At 38.8% G+C, this 19,415-nt stretch overlaps 2 protein-coding genes across 2 annotated transcripts in view; both read right to left on the reverse strand.

The window, feature by feature from the left end:
- Nucleotides 1-17,731, reverse strand: part of LOC108060281 (uncharacterized) — a 61,512-nt gene extending 43,781 nt beyond the window's left edge. Inside the window, exons 1-2 of the mRNA XM_070218808.1 lie at nucleotides 17,590-17,731; nucleotides 16,684-16,815 (exon numbers count right to left, since the gene is read on the reverse strand). The gene's annotated coding sequence lies outside the window, so the exon portion shown is untranslated. The remainder of the gene's footprint in view (nucleotides 1-16,683; nucleotides 16,816-17,589) is intronic.
- LOC108060291 (uncharacterized) lies at nucleotides 486-1,520 on the reverse strand. Its single transcript, XM_017145935.3, has one exon. It carries the CDS (start codon nucleotides 1,518-1,520, stop codon nucleotides 486-488), a length of 1,035 nt encoding a protein of 344 aa, XP_017001424.3.
- Nucleotides 17,732-19,415: the final 1,684 nt, after the last annotated feature.

Below are 19,415 nucleotides of genomic sequence, written 5' to 3' on the forward strand. Positions count from 1 at the left end.
ATTCCTTTGCTCAGTCCCCCCAAAAAGATACCAAAGTATCTCACAGATACACAGATACAGATTCAGATGCTCTTGGAAATGTTGCTGTGTAATTGTTTTGAAGTCTCGACTCTCGCAGATTGGTAGCAGACTGGCTGTCAGCCAACTCGGCCTCCAGTTCCCCGTTCCCAGTTCCAATTCCAACTCAAAATACTAAAAACGAATCCAACTCAGCCAGCGATTTGCGGCCCTGTCAAATCGGCTGATTGATCGATTGTTTGCACACGTTTTTCTGAGCGCATTTATTGAGTATTTTATTAATTTCAACTGATCGATGAGCCGGCCGCCTGTTACAATTGCCGCTCTTTTTCCTCGCTTAACTGCTGGTCTTTTTAATTGCGTGAAATCGGAATGGGGGGCTTTTAATATATCATAAAATTTAGTTATTCCAGAGATCTTTTCATATTTTTAAAAATTTGTTGATGGTAGGGAAAAGACCTTGGTATCTAGTAAATATTGCTTAGACTATGACTTCTCCTCAGCATGGGACTGGTTTTTAGGTACTCGAGTGTGAGATCCGACTGGGATCGGGTTATCTGCGACAAGAGTTCTTGGGAGGATTGCTCCGTCTCCACTTCCACTTCCACATCCAAATCCACCTCTCCAGAATTCAGTTCGTCGTTCGCATATTCCACATAGTAATCCTCCGAGGGCAGCTGCTCCTCCATCTCCCACTGCTCCTGCTGCTCCACCTCCTCCAATTCCAACTCCGATTCCGAATAGAGTAGAATCCTGGCCCTGGGACGCATCCATCGGGAGTTCTTCACTGATTTCTTGATCTTCCTCAATCCCTTAAGGATTTTCATTCCCCTGGAAGGGTGTTTCCCACCACGACGAAGTCTGGAATAGTCCACCAGCGGGGCGTTCAGTTCCACCAGCAGTCTGGCACAGCAGCGGCCATCCATCCAGGACTCGCCCTCCCTCACCCCCTTCAAATTCATGGGAGGGAGACCCCGAGGCTCGGGGCGACTGCACAGGCACCTGATGAGCGTGGGACTGTCGTAGTAGCGCCGATCGTAGCCCACGGCTCCCTCGGGCTGCATGGGATTACTGAGCTCCTTGGCCCTCTCATAGAGATCCGGAAGGACGTGCTCGAAGATTCTGTGGGTGAGGTAGGGTGGTCGATTCACGCGCAGAGTGTTGGGTAGTAAAGAGCTCAGAGAGACGGGAGGAAGAATCATCTCGGGATAGGGAAAGTTGCTCAGATTCTTGAGGATCTGGCGGCCAGTCGTCTGGAAGTCGTAGGTCATCCCCTCCGGCACACGCCAGTCTCCATAGGCAGAAAGTTCCTTCAGGGGAGGCTTCCCATCTCCCATGGAACTTCTCTCCGAATCGGAATCCGAAATCGGTTCCCAGAGAAAGGACCATCGCTGAATGGATCGCTTTACCTCCTCTTTGGTCCAATAGAAATCCTCTGGATTGATACGATCCCTCGAAGGACGATGCAAGTGGGGCTTCCTTATCACCTTGGCGCGACCCATGTTTTCTAGATTTTTCACTTGTAAATATTTCGGAATTTCACACTGTTTGTGTAAGAAACTGACAATTTTCGCTGGCTAACTATTATTTTTCTATAAAATATTTTTGTAAAAATTAAACTAAACTTCCTGTAGTTGCTTTATCTATCTAGCATATTCTGTAACTTAACTTTTCTCCAAAATTAGTAATACCCCGAAATCGATTAGGCCAACAAGAAGCTAGGCCTAGAAGCTAGAAGCTCTTCTGCGAACCGATTGATTGTGTGTGGCTTCCATTGAAAATTGGCTACCGACCTCACACACTTTTGGGCCAAGTAGATCGTGTCGATCGAGGGCCTAGATAACCGGCGGTTAACCCTTCGGTTAGCGGTGGTCAGTGGGCTAAGCACCCGAAAAGCCGCTACAGAAACGCGGAAAAAAGGTATTAAATACAAATTTCCTGGTAATAAAACAGAAACGAGACAACTGGCCACTGGCTGCCAAAATAAAGAAATAAATCTTAACGCCCAGAAGGGGATTCGGATTCAGATTCAGAATCGGAATCGGAATGAGAATCGGAATCAGCTTCAGAATCGGAGTGACTAACGTAGCAGCCTTTATTGTTACTTTTATATGTATTTTCTTGTATCAGCGTGTAAATCTCGCTCACATACAACGAATGAAATACGGAGACTGGAGACTCGGCCCCGAAAACTGAAAACCGAACTCAAGTCGACAGAATTTTTATTGGAAATCTGTACGCAGAAATAGTCATCATCATCATAATGATCTTTGGATTGGGATTGGGATGGGTATGGGGATTCGTATTCGGATTCAGCCGCATCTTCATCTGCCGCCCGATCTTTTTCTTGTTTCTGATGCCTCAGATGCATATCGCCGTTCGCTCGGGCAATAAAAATATATATGAGCTGTTGATGACTGCATATAAAAATTATACGAAACTGCCAGCGAACAAACTCGAAACCTCTCGGATATGCGGTGATATGTGTGATATGCGTGATATATGTGTGCCGATGCAGTTGCCTCCATGTAGCCATGTACCCATGTCGATTGGGAGTGGGGACTTCGGAAACGGTCCTCGGGAAAGAACTCCCAAAAAAAAAAGTAAGCGCCAATAAAAGTGGGATTGAAAACCTTCAGGCGTTCCAAGATATTGTGTATATTAATGATTTAAAGATTAAGGTTAAATTAAACATTAATTGATTTATTTCTTAACTTAGAAATGTTATATTTTTTGTATAATTCTCTGGTATTACAATTTTAATTTTTGGTACGAATTTATTGTTTGCTGTATTTATTGTATTTATTTATTTGCTGTAACTTGGTTAAAAATGGTCCGAAATCAAAAAGGCGTACTGTTTTGGGCAGTTAACAACCTAATAATTAATATCAGTAAACTTTCCGTGTGATTTTGAAAAAATAAAATTTTCGTCAATTTTAAAATTTTTGATAAGGGGTTACATCATAATTTTTTGCGAAAATTGGCAAAAATTAAAAATTTTCAGGTTTAAATGCAGATTAATTGGGTATTTTATTACGAGTTCAAGGAGGTATGACATATTTCATATTTGGATCATTATTTCAATTTTTATGGCCAAAATACTCGTTTTGTTTGTGTTAAAAATCAGGATTTAGATTTTTGGTACAAATTTGAAATATTTCTTAATCGATTTTTTGCTATAACTTGGGCAATAATTATCCCAAATCAAAAAGGCGTACTGTTTTGGGCAGCTAACAACCTAATAATTAATATCAGTAAACTTTTCGTGTGATTTTGGAAAAATAAAATTTTCGCCAATTTTCACATTTTTGATAAGGTTTAAATGCATATTAATTGGGTATTTTATTACGAGTTCAACGAGGTATGACATTCCATATTTGGATCATTATTTCAATTTTTATGACCAAAATACTATATTTTTTTGGGTGGAAAATAGGGATTTTGATTTTTGGTACAAATTAAAAATTTTTCTTAGTCGATTTTTTGCTGTAACTTTTTAAAAATTTCTGAGGACTTTTTGCTAGGAACTCACAAATATTTCTAGTAATATCAAAACATAAAATATCAAACTTAACTATACTTTCTTCTGGCATTTAACTGATTAATCACACGTCTGTTTGACCACAGGGAACTCAAGCGAAAAGCGCAATGAGCAGAACATCGAGTAAATAAGCCTATCGAGTGGCCACTTTCATTGATGGTTGGGGCAAAACCGCAGTGAATCTAATACCATTTCGCATTGCCAAACCAACTGGACCTTGGTCAGTTTGCTGCCATTTAATTGCTATAATTTTTCAATTGCAAGTGGCAACAAAAGGCGAATGGAGACAATGCGGCCAACAAAAGGGCCTGACAAATGCGTATCCAAATGGGAATCGGTATCCAAATCGGAATCCAAAACCGAATGCATTCAGGCAGGTGGATAAAGATAGAGATGAAGATAGAGATGGAAGACGCAGAAGAGGTTGAGATTTCCTGAAATCAAATCTAGCAAATCAGACCGAAAACCAAACACCGAAAACCGAAAACCAAACTAAGACCGATGTCTGTCTATGGGCAAAATGGCAAAATGCTAGTTGTCAGCACAAAACTAAAATTTTAAATGCTCTCCAAGGGGGCGAAGGCGGAAAAGTGGGCGGGGCAGGGGAAAAGCCAGGCGGCGGAGCGTGCCATCAATATGGCAAACGACGACAAACGCAAACTTAGAAACGACTGAGTGAATCGACGACGATGGCAACTACAACTGCGGCGACGGCATTGAACAGAAGCTAGAGCTACATATCTATCCCGGTGACACCCCCCTCTTTCCACCCCTTCCACCCACCACCCACTAAAAAACCCCCAATCCCCCTGCCCCCTCGGAAATGGTATGCTTCAAGATACAGATACACATGTGCACTGTTCGAGAAAAGTAATATATTTGTATTAAAATTGCAATATTTAAAAAATGTTGGGAAAAGATTTAGTTCGGAAGGAATTATTTAAACAATTCAAAAATAAATACATTTGTTTTTTAAGTTAAAATTACTTAAAAAAAATGTATTTTGCTATTTTTTCTCGTTTCAGGCTCTTTATTATTTCTAGTAGGTATATTTCTAATATGTAGGGGAGAGTGGGGGAATTTCGTCAGCATTTTTTCAAAGCTATTTTTTGTCCATCTTGAGACACGTTATCATATTTCTATTTTTATTGTTGAATGCGGTTAGCACCAAGCTTTAAAATGTGACATTCCCCTATTTTTTTAATTAGCTTGGTGATTTATAAAAAAATAAAATGTAAAACCAATATACTGGGGCAATCTCACCACACAGGGGGGTAAAATCACCACACAACTGGGGAAATTTCGTCACCTGAAAAATGTAGGGAGTTTAACGCCTGAAAATATGCTACACTGATCAAGCGTACCATTTTTGTTGACGTCCTATATTTGTTGCTGCTGCTGGTAGTCTGTTCGTTAGCCAGCTCGTCAAATATAAAAATATGTATTTAAAATAGGTGCGAATTTACCCTTAGCGTAGGGTGGCGAAATTTCCCCAGACCGTACTTTTTTAGAAATAATTATTTTTCTTGCGAAATTAGGCGCGAAGTTAAAAATCACTGACGCAGAAATGCACATTATAGCACTGTGTATTATATAAAAAATCGTGTATCTTATTCCTTTTGAATTGTGGCATACAGAAAAAATTTCGTCGAGAACTAAATGTAGCTTTTGAACTGTTAAAACACATTTAATATTATATCTTAATTATCTTGGCCTTCTGTGCAAAACAAATGCATTGGTTGTGTCTGGCCGTCTTGAAGGACTAAAACAAAAAAATTATATATTTTTACGACTTATGGATTCCGAGATATTGCAGGTGACGAAATTGCCCCTGTGACGAAATTCCCCCACTCTCCCCTACAATGTACATACAAATATATAATATACAACTAACACATTTCAAAAACTAAAAATTTAAATTAAAATATTAAAAAAATATTTTGGCTTTAAAGTTAATAAAATATATATATGCTGATTAATTTCTCTTTGTGCTGTGGCTGGGTCGGCCTTGCTCCGCTCTGCTTTTCTGCTTTTGGCCAGGTCTAAACTGCTGCCTCAGTTGGCAGCCAGTTGGCTGGGTGTACAATTACCTTAACGCATCGACAATTATACGAATGGTTGGCTGCTGCTGCCACTTGGGCCCGGGTCTTTGGCTTTGGGCTCTGAGCTCCAAGCTCCAAGAAAAAGATGGTTAGGGGGGCAGGTGGGAGGTGGGAGGTGGGTTGGCCCAAAGGGTGGAGCGGTTCGTTCGGTTTTAGCCGGCTGTTTTGGACCAGCCCATCAGGTGCGATATGCGATACGCAAGCGACGCGTCGACGGTTGAGACAATTGCGCCACAAAACGGTTGCGACTGGATGCCCCAGAAGATTGCCTGCCCCACTCTTGAAGACTATACAGCCCCCAATATACCCCTCCCAAAAAAAATAAGAACGCCCAAAAAAGCAACACGTTAGATACACATACATATGTACTAAAAGTAATTTGGACTTCACTGAACTTTTGTCACCAAAGGGAAAACCTAAAAATGATCACTATGGACGGCAGTCCATGTAGTGACGAAGCGCACCAGGAGAGTGTGCGAAGGCGACTACTATTATATAGCCGCAAAATTGAAAATCTGCTGTGATAGTCCGATCGTAATGAGTAATACACCAATCGAAAGGTATTGCAAAAACTTAAAGGATTGCATACCAAGACTTTAAGAAAATCAATTGGCTTGGGAGAGAGAGCGGTGAAAGTGAAAAAGTGAAAATTTCGAAATTTGGAGCTGTTGGGGCCGGTGGGGATAAATGCCCCCTCGCAATGTTTTAGTTGTATTCCTTTTAAAAATACCCGTCGAATGAGGGGTCAAAAGTTATAGCCAAAATAAGATTTTCTTCTTCTTCCCAAAATGAAAATTAATTTCTGTTTGTCAGTTTGTCCACTTGTCCACTTGTCCACTTGTCCACTTGTCCACTTGTCCACTTGTCCACTTGTCCACTTGTCCAAAACATGTTTTTTAAGTTTTGAAAATTTTATATGACGTTCATCACATCGATATAAAAAACTTTTGTTCTACCACTTTTGGAAAAACTCGCTAGTTTAGCGGGAAAACAGCTATAAATAGCTAAAAATCGGAAAGCCGTAACTTCTATACTACTAAAGCTACAGACTTGTGCTGCATCTCGTTTGAAAGGTATTTTTAAATGCTATAAACGCCTTCTATATGCAATTTGTGTAAATGTAATAATTAAAAAAATATGAACAAAAGACAATTTTTTAAAACTTTTTTTTTAGCTTTTTTTTATTTTTCTCAAAAACGGCTCTAACGATTTTCTTTAAAACCTTAAACTGTATAGCCCTTGAGATTCCTTAAATTTTGGTATATAACACATTACTGTAAAAAGTCACGTTTAAAAGTTATTTTTATACGAAAATAGCCACTTTTGCCAGCTCGAACAATTAACGCTCCCTGAGTATTGAATTTTGTGGGAGGGTATCCGAACTGTATTTTAGGGTCATGGAATCAGTAAATTTGCACTTAAGAGTTCCATATAGGAATCTTTTGTTCTACGACTTTTGGAAAAAGCCGCTACTTTAGCGGGAAAATAGCTAAAAATGGCTAAATTTCGTTAGTTTTTAAGTTCTACACTACCAAAGGTACAGACATGTGCTATACCTCGTTTAAAAGGTATTTTGAAATACTTCAACGCCTTTTTAACTTAATTCGTTAAAATACAATAGTTTAAGAATTATGATTTATGACCAATTTAAATTTAAATGTTTATATTAGCACCTATGAGAGCAAAAGTAAACAAACAAAAACTTCTGATATCAAATAAAAACACCTCTTAACGAGGTAAAAAACTAGTGACGATCGCACCTTCAACGTACAAAAGTTCTGATATCAACTTTTGTGACGAAAAATAATTTTAGATGCGACTAAATAAGTACGCTACCTAAAATTTATTCATTCGGCACGCTAAAACAGAAAAACATTCGTGTAGATATTAAATATTTGCTAAAGCGGGCCGAACGAGTAAATTTTAGGTAGCGTACTTATTTAGTCGCATCTAAAATTATTTTTCGTCACAAAAGTTGATATCAGAACTTTTGTACGTTGAAGGTGCGATCGTCACTAGTTTTTTACCTCGTTAAGAGGTGTTTTTATTTGATTGAGAGAAAGGGGAAAACAACAGAGAAAAGCTCTAGTAATCTCAAAAAATGCAAATTATTCTTAATGCAAAGCAAACAAAAATTAAAATTAAATTACAATAAAATTAGAGCTATTAATTTGCATGTGCTTTTGAAATATTAATTGACTTATAAAAAATATTTTCAGTGTCTAACAAAATGTTTAATAAATATTTTTAAATCTATTAAATATTGATTATTCGTTTGTAGTCTTAAAATATTTATCAATTTTTAATGTTAGGTTCAAGTTTACTTTAAACCAAATAAAATCATTTGGTATTTAAAAAATGATTTAATATATATTAAATCTACAAAAAAGGAAGGAGACTTGTTATTGCCTTTTGGCGATTTAATTTGTGCGTTTGTACAGTGGGCAAAACACCGCGGTTGCCATGGCAAAATCTCCAGCCACTGTGCGGCTTCCCCCGAAAAAAAGAAGAGAAGAAAACTGATTGAATTGAGCCAGGCACTTGGGGCAATCCAAAAATGAATCCGCACCCTGTGGAATTCATCAGTGGTTCATATAAAGACATATTCACATCCTTCAAGCCTTGTATGTATTTATGTGTGTGCAGATTGGATTAAATTGTATTGAAAACTTTTGAGAGCCCCCTTCTCTTTCACCCGACCATATAGCCATCTCTTTCTGATGGGAGAGGGGGTAAATTGGGTAGATATCCAAGCAAAAGGATGCAGGCTCTATTTACTTTTTAATTGGCAAAATTAATGCAATGCAATGAAACGAAGCCCGCCGCGATGATACGGGATATGGAAAGTGTGGAAAGGGATATGGGATATGGTTTATATGGGGACTTACGGAATAAGAATAAGATGGTGGTGCGATGGTATCGTATGGTTTGAACGGGGGATTCCGATTCCCATTCCGATTCGGATTGGGGTTGATTCGGTTTCGGCTTTTGGGGGCCGCGAAAAGATGCCAACGGCACTTTGTTGCCCTGTTGCTGTTTTGTAATTCTTAGAAATTCAATTTTCAACTTAAAAACCCCAACACTTGCCGTCTCGCTCACAACAAGTGATTAAGTGAAAACAACAACAACAAGAACAATAACCAAAACCAAAACAAAAATAAAAACAAAAACAAAAAGAACAAGACCAAACGGAGCACATGCAAAAACAAAAACACAAACAGAAGAGCCATAAAAAAAAGTTTAGTAAAAAAAACAAAAGTAAAATCTTCACAATGGAGATCGAAATTGCAAATACTCTTTGGGGGATTTTACAAAATTTTTAATCCTATTCCTAGTTGCCAAATTTTAAAAATTTTGAATAGTGATTTTTAAGGATTGGATAAATTACATTTATAACACATTGATCATAGACCTTTTTAAAAATAGAGTGAAACTATTACAAAATATTATCTAGAATATTTTATGAAACATTTTAAAAGTTTTCATAATTTCCAAAACATACATAACAACATAATTTTTTTTTTCTCCTTAATAATCCCAACTTTTGCCAAAACTCGAAATACCCTTTGTGAGATCCGGAAAAAAAGAGAAGCAGGCGAAGATACTGGAAATGTTGTTGGCGGCGTCGCGGTTTTGATCCACTCGCATAATGATAATGAAGATCATGACGATGACGATCTGGGACGACGTTTTGGCATTGGCATTGCCCTCCGATCTCCGATCTTCATCCATCCATCCCTCCGTCAGTCTGTCCGTTTGTCCGTCTGGCAGTCAGTCATTCAAGCAAGTCAGTCACACATATTGAAATAATTATTATCTGCATTTTGAGATCGGCACAGCGCGACTCCGGAGCATCGGCATCGACTTGTATACACTTCGACTCGGAGAGTTCGGCATTTGGCCCCACAGCCACGGCAAATTGAAGGCCATAAAAAATCAACGCATATTGCACACTGTCAATCCAACATCGCTGGCACATGTACTGAGAAAAATCGGGGATGGAGATGGGGCTGGGGGGCAATTACACCGAGAGAAAGGGTATTTTAAATTCAAAATTTCAAAAGAAATATTTAAAGATGGTTGAAAGTATGCTACATTTTAATTGAAATCCAGAAGATAAATGATTAAAAGTTCCCTACTTTGAGGACACTTTTTGAATGATCTTTCAGAGATTTTCTTTTTTAAAATCTTCTTCTTCTTTAAAATTCCCAACAGGAAAAATAAAACTAGCAAAGGTGTCTGAAAGTATGCTACATTATTTTTATATTTTAGAAAATTGACGATTAAATGGAGAATATTTTTAGGACATTTTTTTAGGAGGTTTCAAACCACCAAGAAAATATAATTTTTAATTTTTGTTTGTGTATAGCAAAGAGAGTTGGTTACGGGCACAGCTCATTAGCAGAGCTCTGGGGCTCTCTCTTCACTCTTTTCACTCCTTTTAAAATGTCCCCCAAAAGGAAGTGATAATCCTTTGACAAAGGCAGCCACACCCCCAACTCCTTTCGAAAACCTGAGCGATTTCGCGCATTTCGAACGGCGCGTGAAGTGAACAAGAAAATCCGTGCAAAAAAAAAAAGAAAAGGAGAGGCAACCCCTTGGCCAGTTTGGAAATTCCCCAAAGAACCAAAGCAGCAAAGAGCCGAAGAACCAAACCAAATGACAATACTCCCCCCTTGTAATGCGACGTGTTTGCCTCAATTCGAGCATATGAAAACGGTTTATTTTGCTCGATTAAGTTGCCTTTTGAAATGCGATTCGAGGCAGCAAACACAAAAAAAGAGAGCGGAAAATAGGGGGATTGAGGCACGTTAAACCAGGAAGCGCGAAAAGCACGACAGGAAGTAACAAAAAATCGAGCTATAGGAAATGACAAGCCCGAAAAACTGAAAATCGTTTTGGCCAGCGATATATTTCCTTTGAAGCCCTCGAGGATGTTCAATAACAATGGACCCATGAAAAGCAATTGAAAATGCTAATCAATGGGAGGTTTAGGTTAGGAATTCAGTAAGCCATTGTGGTATAAAATCATATTTAAGGGGCTAAACTTATTGAATACTCGTTTTACCCAATAGATTTTAGTGATATAAATATTATTATTAAATTTTTAAAACACTAAAATGACCATAGATTTCTTAGTCACTTTAAAAACGTATATATAATATCCTAAAAAAAACCCTCTGAAGATTAAATAATCTTTATTGATATATAAATATTATTATTAAATAATACTTAAATATTTTTAATACATTTAAATATCCCATCAATTTTTTAGTTACTTTAATAACGTATATATCCAAAAACGAAAATCCCCTGAAGATTAGATACCATCTCGAGGGCCATAAAGGCCGATCGCTACCGCTTGGAAGCAAACCGATGGGAGTATTTATGCAGCTAGGACAGTTACGAGCGTAACAAGCCATAAAACTTTCACCGATAGGCCGATAAACATCAATGGGCGTCCATATCCCTCAATGGCCAACAGGTAGCCCTGTTTCGCTTTACGATCCGCCATAAAACCGAGGTAGAGGTAAAGGTAAAGGTTTCAATTACGCAAGTGCACATCGAAGTATCGAGAGCGGGTTATATGGGTTACACATATATCCTATAGCAAACCGATCCTCAGACAGTAGCAGCGGCGCCATAAAAAGAATTTCGAAACTGCCAACCGGGGCGATCATAAATCCGTAGAACTTTTACGAGTGCGTGGCGATATTTTACGACTTTATTAGATGTCATGGTAAATATGGGATATGGGATAGGAAAAAGGGGAAATTGGTGAAGAAAGCGGTGGTAACGCCTCCTCGGAAATCGATGGGAAAGTAAGTGCTATCTGATTTAGATGTCAAATCGAATTAAAATGGGCATTTCGGCTACCAGTAGCAATAAAAATCAAGTAGTTAAAAAGTGATACAAGTGAGATAAGAAAAAAAAAGGAGACAAAATTTCAAATATATTTTTAAGGACTAAAAATATTTTATTTGAAAAATAAATGATAAACATTAATAATAATATCTAAATAATATTCTCTTGTGATAAATAGGTAAATCGCAAATCCCCCCAAAAACCCCCACTCGATTTCACTTCTTCTTCTTGAATATACATATTTTTTTCGCTACGCCCACACAAGGATCATTTTTGAATTCGCAAAAACATCGGGCCAAAATCGCAAAAGAGCCAACAACAAGGCGGCGATGACGCCCCTCTAGGGACAATATTTATAACTTTTGTGGCGCGTCTCAATTCATTTGGGTTCCGATCCCCAAACCCCCCCTCCCCCTTCCATTCTGCTTCTTTCTCCGATTTTTGCCAGAGTGTCTGCCACCTACGTAAGCGTATAATTCGTTTAGCGTCAAAAGGCAGCCAGGGCAACAAAAAAAAGGGGAAAAAAACAGCCAGGCAAACTTAATCAGTCACTTTAACACCCAGCAGCCGCCACTTACACACCGAGCAGAAAGAGATGGCCTTAGGGGGAGCAGAAAGAGAGGGCCGTAAAAGTGCGTGAGCGTCGCGAAAGAGATGGGGCGACTGGAGGATCGGTTCGGTTCGGATCGGAAGAGCCAGAGAAACTGCGTCTGTCATGGTCGATATTGCGTTGACACCAAATTTGCATTAAAATGCAATTGTGAACGCAGCTCTCGCGACGCGTCTCTCGTCTCGCATTTGGATCGGATCGGTTCGGTTTGGTTAGGAATGGTATAGTATGGTACGGTATGAAACACCGGGAGAACCGGAAGAAAAAAACCAAGATTTTAGAAGCATTTTTTTCAGTTAAGAATAAGGTTTTAAGAAAATATTAAATTTTGTCTGAGACAAAAGGAGTATTTAAATGAATGAAATAAGTCTTAAAATATTAATCATAATTAAGAAATAAACTCCTTTTCTCTCTTATGTTTTCGTGATTTGATCTAGATTATTTATTCATTTTTTTTATCTCATCTAACTTAAATTTTCTCGCCGTGCACCTGCTTGGGTAGTGGGTAATGCATCTTTAGTGTCTATTGAGCAGGACATTAGTCACGTGGCTGCCCGTGGGCTGAGGAGTGAGGAGGAGTGGAGTGGAGTGGCTAAATGCGACAGACACAACGCCGCGAAATATCAATTAAATCGCAGAAAATAGAAAGTGAATTCTTTTCAGCAGTCAGACCGAACCGACCCGCTTTGATCTTGCCTGGTTTACGATCTTCGGGGAATCGCGAATCGGTTCGGAATCGGAATCGGGATAGGAATAGGAATATAGGAATAGGGAAAGGGAACCGGAGTCTCTGAGACTGACTAGCAACACCAATTAAAAATAGTTTTGACACATCGCAAAGTCGCGCCATCGGGGCAATAAATTAATTACAAAATTGCCAACACACAGAGAGATGGAAAGATGGAAAAGAAAGCCCTGAAGATGAACTGAATTGCATTCGGGAGATTTCTAGATTTTATGGCCATGTCTCTACGCGAATTGCGAAAAGGTGGGCGTGTGTGTGCACTCAAAAAACTCTGCAAAAATCAGAAAAACTGCCAACTTGTGTGTGGGCGTCTCTTTCTCAGTCTTCCCGGCACTACTCTCTTCCCAATCCCCCAAATCATCCATTCCCTTTTCTTCGGGTCTTTAACACAACGCAGGAATTCAATTTGTGCACAGAGAACAAATCTAATTAACTTATTTGATCAATCAGTGTTAGGTTTTTCTTATTTATTATTATAAAATATTTTAAAAATCACTTAAAATTGATTAAAAATCCCAGTTATAGTAAATTTTATGTTGCATCTTTTTTATTTAAATGTAAAAATTTATAGGAATATTAATATATGGATTTTAACTTACTTTTAAATAAAAATAATAATTATATATTAATTTATGAAACTTCTGAATTACTATTTTTAATAGTTAACTCTTAGCTATATATTACTTTTTTTCCGCCTAACCACAAGTCCTCTCTTTAGTGATAGTAAAACCGATCCCCCTCCCAAAAAAAACCCCCCCTTTTTGCTGATGATCTTGCTGTGGCACTTGAGCGTTTTTTTCATGGAGTGTTTGCTATCCTGTTGTTGGCAGACAACTCAGCCACTAGGCTTGAAAGTAAAGGCAGCAGCTTAAGAGGGGCAAAAGCTCGTGCTTCCTCTTCGCGGTTGATCCCCCTTTAACCCCTCCTTAACCCCTTGCCATGGCAAAATTCAACCTGCTGCCGCTTTCAATTATTCACACATCATCAATGGGCCAAGCATAAATATATTTGCAGATATAAATATGTATATACTGTGAGCTGAGTTGGCTCAAAAGCGTTTCTTGGCCACATTTCATTGTCTGCCATCTGCCAGGCGACCTTAACCCTCCCCGAAGGAGCCGCCAAGCTTAACCCATGGCGAACGTGTCTGCATATTGTTTCGTTCATGTCAAATTATTGACCCGCGCCAGGCATTTTGAAATGTTTATGCGTTTTCATGACTGAGATGTGCAATTGATAAATCTGGAAACTGGAAATTATGAATATGCAACGTGCCGGAGTGAATCTTTCTCGGTGCCAGTGCTCCCAGCTTCCAAGTTATTCGGACCCTGGATTCCCAGTTCCCAGTCCCAGAGGATCCTCGGGGGAACCACCCGCTGACTTTTGTACCAGGTCGGTAGCCCATCACTAGACTCCGTCTACGTTTATGCGGTGGTAGAAATCGGGATATGTAGAGCTCGGTTGTTTATTGACTTTGGTAATAAATCCATCCATCCACTATCAGCATTTTATAGAGTTTGTAAGACCGATATTTTTGGGTGCAAAACCATTATGTGCGTTTTTGGTCAAATTAGGAACTTTTTTAGACTCTTTTTGCTGTAACTTAGCCAATAATGGTCCCACACCAAAGATACAAACTGTTTTAAACAGCTTACAAACTATTTAATAGATTTCGGGCATTTTTTGCCAGATTTATAAATATTAAATTTTTCACCAATTTTTTCATTTTTTATACATCATACTTTTTTGCGAGAAATGGCAAAAATTAAAAATTTCTATGTTTGGATGCCAATCGATTGCCAATTTAATTACAAGTTCAACGATATATGACACTCAAAATTTGGATCACTATTCCCATTGTAACGGGCAAAATACTGATATTTTAGGGTCAAAAATATGGAATAAAATTTTTGACAAAACTAAGCGTTTTCCTGTGGTTTTTAAAACATAATTTAGAGAAATCGAGGCCCACAGCTAAAAGTCCTACTGTTCTGAGCAGCTAACAACCTAAGCTTTCAAATTATTTTTTTGATCAATTTTCGCATTTTTGATAAGGAGAAACTTCACAATTTTTTTTGCAAAAAATGGCAAAAATTAAAAATTTCTTGGTTTGAATGCCAATCGATTGGGAATTTTATGACGAGTTCTACGAGATGTGACACTCAATATTTGGCCCATTATTTCCATAGTTTCAGCCAAAATTCAGATATTTTGTGAGGAAAATCGTATTTAATAAAAATCCCTATTTTTCCCAATATCAAGGCATAAACCCATTCGTTAGTCAGCAGCAGCTCATCATCATAAAGCAAACAGTGAGCGCAAAAAAATGTGTCTTGCATGGTGTGTCAAACCTTTGCATCTCGCATCTGCAGCTTTGGATCCCACTGTGCCCCCTGGCCATTTGTTTGTTATCAGGAACAAGCGATCAATACAGCAGCAATCAATATGGTCAATAAAGTTCAGGCCCCGTCTTTGGAGGGGAGGGGGTTAAGGGAGTGGATGTGATACAGAGGGGGTGGGGCCTAGCTTTTTGGGACCCCAGAGAGAAGTTTTTGTCCGCCTGGAGCTGCGATGGCAAACAAGGCGACGTGATGTACAGCGCTGAAACCCAAGAAGCCTGGCTCACAGATCACACTGTGTGTTGCATATGGAAATGGTTAAGAATCTGGGGACTCGCGGGGGTTAAGGGGGCACCGCGACGGGGTTAAGGATAAGGGGCGGGGAGGGGGGAAGACAGCGGGACACTGGGACATTGGGCGTCCCGTCACCGGCTCTTGTTGTCACTGTTGTTGTCGCTTGATCGCAAATTTGCCATGGCAAGCTTGACAACTTGCAACGAGCCAGCCAAGGTACACAGGGAAAAAATGTACTGCACTTTCTAGATCAAAAATTATTAAACAATATAAATATTTAGTAAAAAATAATAGTATTAAAATTCAAATTTAAAATCAATTTGACTTGGGTTACCAGATCGATGTGGTTTTTAAAAATCACTTATTTACCAAAAACAACAAAAACAAAATACGACAATTTCTTTAAAAAATTGTTTGTGTTGTGGTTGCCAGAAAGTTAAATATGAATATTATTATTACTCAGTGGCAACATTCTGCTTGCAAATAATGTTTGAAACCACTAGAAGCTCTTTTGACATATTATCCCAATTTATTTTAAGTCCCAAACATTTTCTCTCAGTGCCGCTAGCTGGCAATCTGGCAAGCAGAAAAGCAGCGAATCAAAGAAGCAAGGTAGCAAATGCAGTCGCTAAGCCGGCACCTTAAAATAATGTTACAAAACTTTTTTTGGCATGTAGCTAAGTACGGCCCTGTAACCAATTCGAAGCAACGCCATGCCAGAAGACCCAAAAGCCCGATCCCGATGCCCGATCCTCGATCCCCGTTCCGCGATCCTCGAATCCCCGATCCCGATCCCCACTATTCCTCTCTATTCTCGCAGCTCCTCGGCAACAACAAATTGGAGATCACGGTTTTCATGTACTACATGCAAATTCATTGCTACTGTTGCTCCCTGCGATCGCAGTTGCCCGAAACTCTGAAACTCTGGAGATCTGTAGCTCTGGGCTACTGTGTATCCATAACCATAAAGCCAGGCCAGGCCAGTAGCAGCCGGAAGAGCTGCGAGTTAAATAAACAATTCCGAAACAACCAACTTGCTTGGAGGACTTGCAAACTGGCTGACTGACCAAAAACCGAAATTTAACCGAGAGTCATTCACAAAAGATGCTGTTGCTGCCGGGGAATTAATGCGCTACGCACTGGTTTTTGGGGTCTTAAATTCCACTTACCTTGAAAATTATGTTATAAAAATGTCTTAAAGGCTCTTCATCAGATCAAAAAAATAGTTTAGGTTTTAAAATATATTGTAGTTCATACTTCGGGCAAGATTTATAATATTAAAGCGAAGATTTTCACAGGATCTGTATATTATGATAATAAAATTATTCTTATTTTATTTTAGGACTTTAAAAATTATAATAATTTGAATGAAATAAAATATGGATTAATTAACAAAATTATTTATCTGATTTATTAAAAATATTATTAAAAATATTATAGAGACCTTTTTACTTGAAAAGATAATTCTCAAGCTTAATAAACTGTCTGAAATATAAAGATATTTCCTAGACCTCATTTACATTCATAATATTTTTAATAATTCAAATAAACAATTTGTTTTTCACTAATCCATATGGCCTGCAAAAGCATGCGTAGTTCCTGGGGCATTATGCAAAGTAGATAAATCTGTTTGATCGGCCTGTTCAACTATCGAGTATTCGTCGCCTCTTGAGGGGAAAACAATTGCCCATGGACAGGAAATCGTAGACGCCTTCTGCAAACCCATTATCCGTACCCTTTACTTCCACCCCCCTAAAAAAAACAAGTAACAAAGCACGTGGCGTCTGAAAAACTGACAATGGACAAGGGAACTCAGGGAAGAGATCTTGTTGCCAGGACCAGAAAAACAGGAGCTTCGAAAATCTCAGACAGAAACGAGTGTGTGTCACTTGTGGCGGCGCCATCGCATGGATGGCATTTCTAACACCCCAACTCCTTTAAATCGTGGAACTGCGACCCAATTGAACACTTGCAATCTCAAACCGATTGCATCGGCGACAGAATTCACTGGAATTTTTGCACTAGGAGACCGAAGATCGTATCGGATTTCGGTGACGCGTCTATCAGGCACCCACCAGGGATCGGTTTTTGGAGCACTTGGATCTGTAAACAAAACGGCACTCGGATTTCCCCCTTTCGCGATTCTAAAAAGGGGACACTTGTTGTTCTAGTTGGATACAAATAACGACTGATGGAAGCTCACAGCTGACTTTGCTGGAATGAGTTTACTGGACTTTACTGGACTGCGGGGAATCGACTTACGATCGACCACTATCGATATTGTTATCACTTGACAGCCAGGGCTGCGAAATTGAAAGGCGGAAAATAAGCTTTCAGTTGGTTAAGCTTAATTATCGAATACAAGTAGAGGTCGGGGTCACCAGCGACGATTTAGGGTCAGAAAACCACAATATAAAATTAATTAATGTTTTTATACTGTCTCCAGATTCCTAATTTATTATTAATTTTTTTATACTTTCTGGACAAATATTTTTAATGAACTAAGTTTTAATTTAAAAAAAAACTAGAAATGTTTAATTTTTTTAAATTTATTAGTAAATGAGGGATTTTATTCCAAGATTTAAAATGTAAGCCATCAATGAAAATAGTTGCCTAATAAAACTATTAAAACAAAGCAACTCATGGTCGAAAAATGTGATTTTCGCAAAAAAAAAATTATTATTGCAATAATTAAGCATATTGCGAGTATGGTTGCCAAACTTTAGATGATATCAGGTGTTCCAAATATAATAATAAATAAATTAGGCACGTCTGCGCTGAATGTGAGTAAAAACCGAAATTAAATTTAAGCCAGGCGATCAATTAAAAATTACTCAAACTTCTTTGCGAAATTCCCCGAAGCGAGCCAGGTCGCCTGGGGGGTGGGGTCACCTTTCGTTTGGGTCACCATTTTGGGACCGGGTCAAACCTTTTTCCAGTGATTTGCATGCCGTTGTTTGCTGTTGCCTTACTTACACTCTCCGGAAACGCGAACCGAGAAATTTGTAACAAAAGACCGAAAAATCAACAGAAAACAATCCAAACATTTCCTGTGGTCTCGTCGTTTTGGTCGTCTCAGTCTCAGGTAGTAGCGCTCTCATGAGATTGGCCTTAAAAATTATTTATATTTTTTGTTAGAAAATCAAACAATTAACCTCGAACTTGCTGTTGCCGCCGCTGCCGCTCAGCGCTTACAACATGTTTGAGACATAAAAATTTCCAATTAATTTTTTCACCGGCTTGTTTTTTTTTTTTTGGTTGGTTTTTAGTGGCCAAGCAACTTCCACGGAATGGGATGAACGAAAAAAAAAACAGAAAACAAAAATTGTCACAGCCGCCGTTTACAAATAATTTTTGTGGCTGCTCGTTTTTTCGGCTCTTTGGGGTTTTCAATGGAAACGAAACACATAAAACATGGCCAAACAAGACCGGACAAACGGAGTAGAGGACGAATGGACAGACGGAATGACTGAAGACTGAAGCGACCGGAATGCCATAAAAAATAAAATATAATAAAAAGCCAAAAAAAAGAAAACACTCGAACACAGCAATTAAAAGTTTTGCTCCGATTGACCTTTTTTGACCTGCCAATAGAACATATATATTTTTATACCCGTTACTCGTAGAGTAAAAGGGTATACTAGATTCGTGCAAAAGTATGTAACAGCTAGAAGGAAGCGTTTCCGACCCCATAAAGTATATATATTCTTGATCAGGGTCACTAGCCGAGTCGATCTAGCCATGTCCGTCTGTCCGTCTGTCTGTCTGTCTGTCTGTCTGTCTGTCTGTCTGTCTGTCTGTCCGTCTGTATGAACGCTGAGATTTCAGAAACTGCAAAAGCTAGAAGGTTGAGATTTCCCACACATATTCCTTGGCTTCCTACGCTGCGCAAGTTTATTTT

Source organism: Drosophila takahashii, chromosome X (assembly GCF_030179915.1).
Source record: "Drosophila takahashii strain IR98-3 E-12201 chromosome X, DtakHiC1v2, whole genome shotgun sequence".
Taxonomy (NCBI): Eukaryota; Metazoa; Arthropoda; class Insecta; order Diptera; family Drosophilidae; genus Drosophila; species Drosophila takahashii.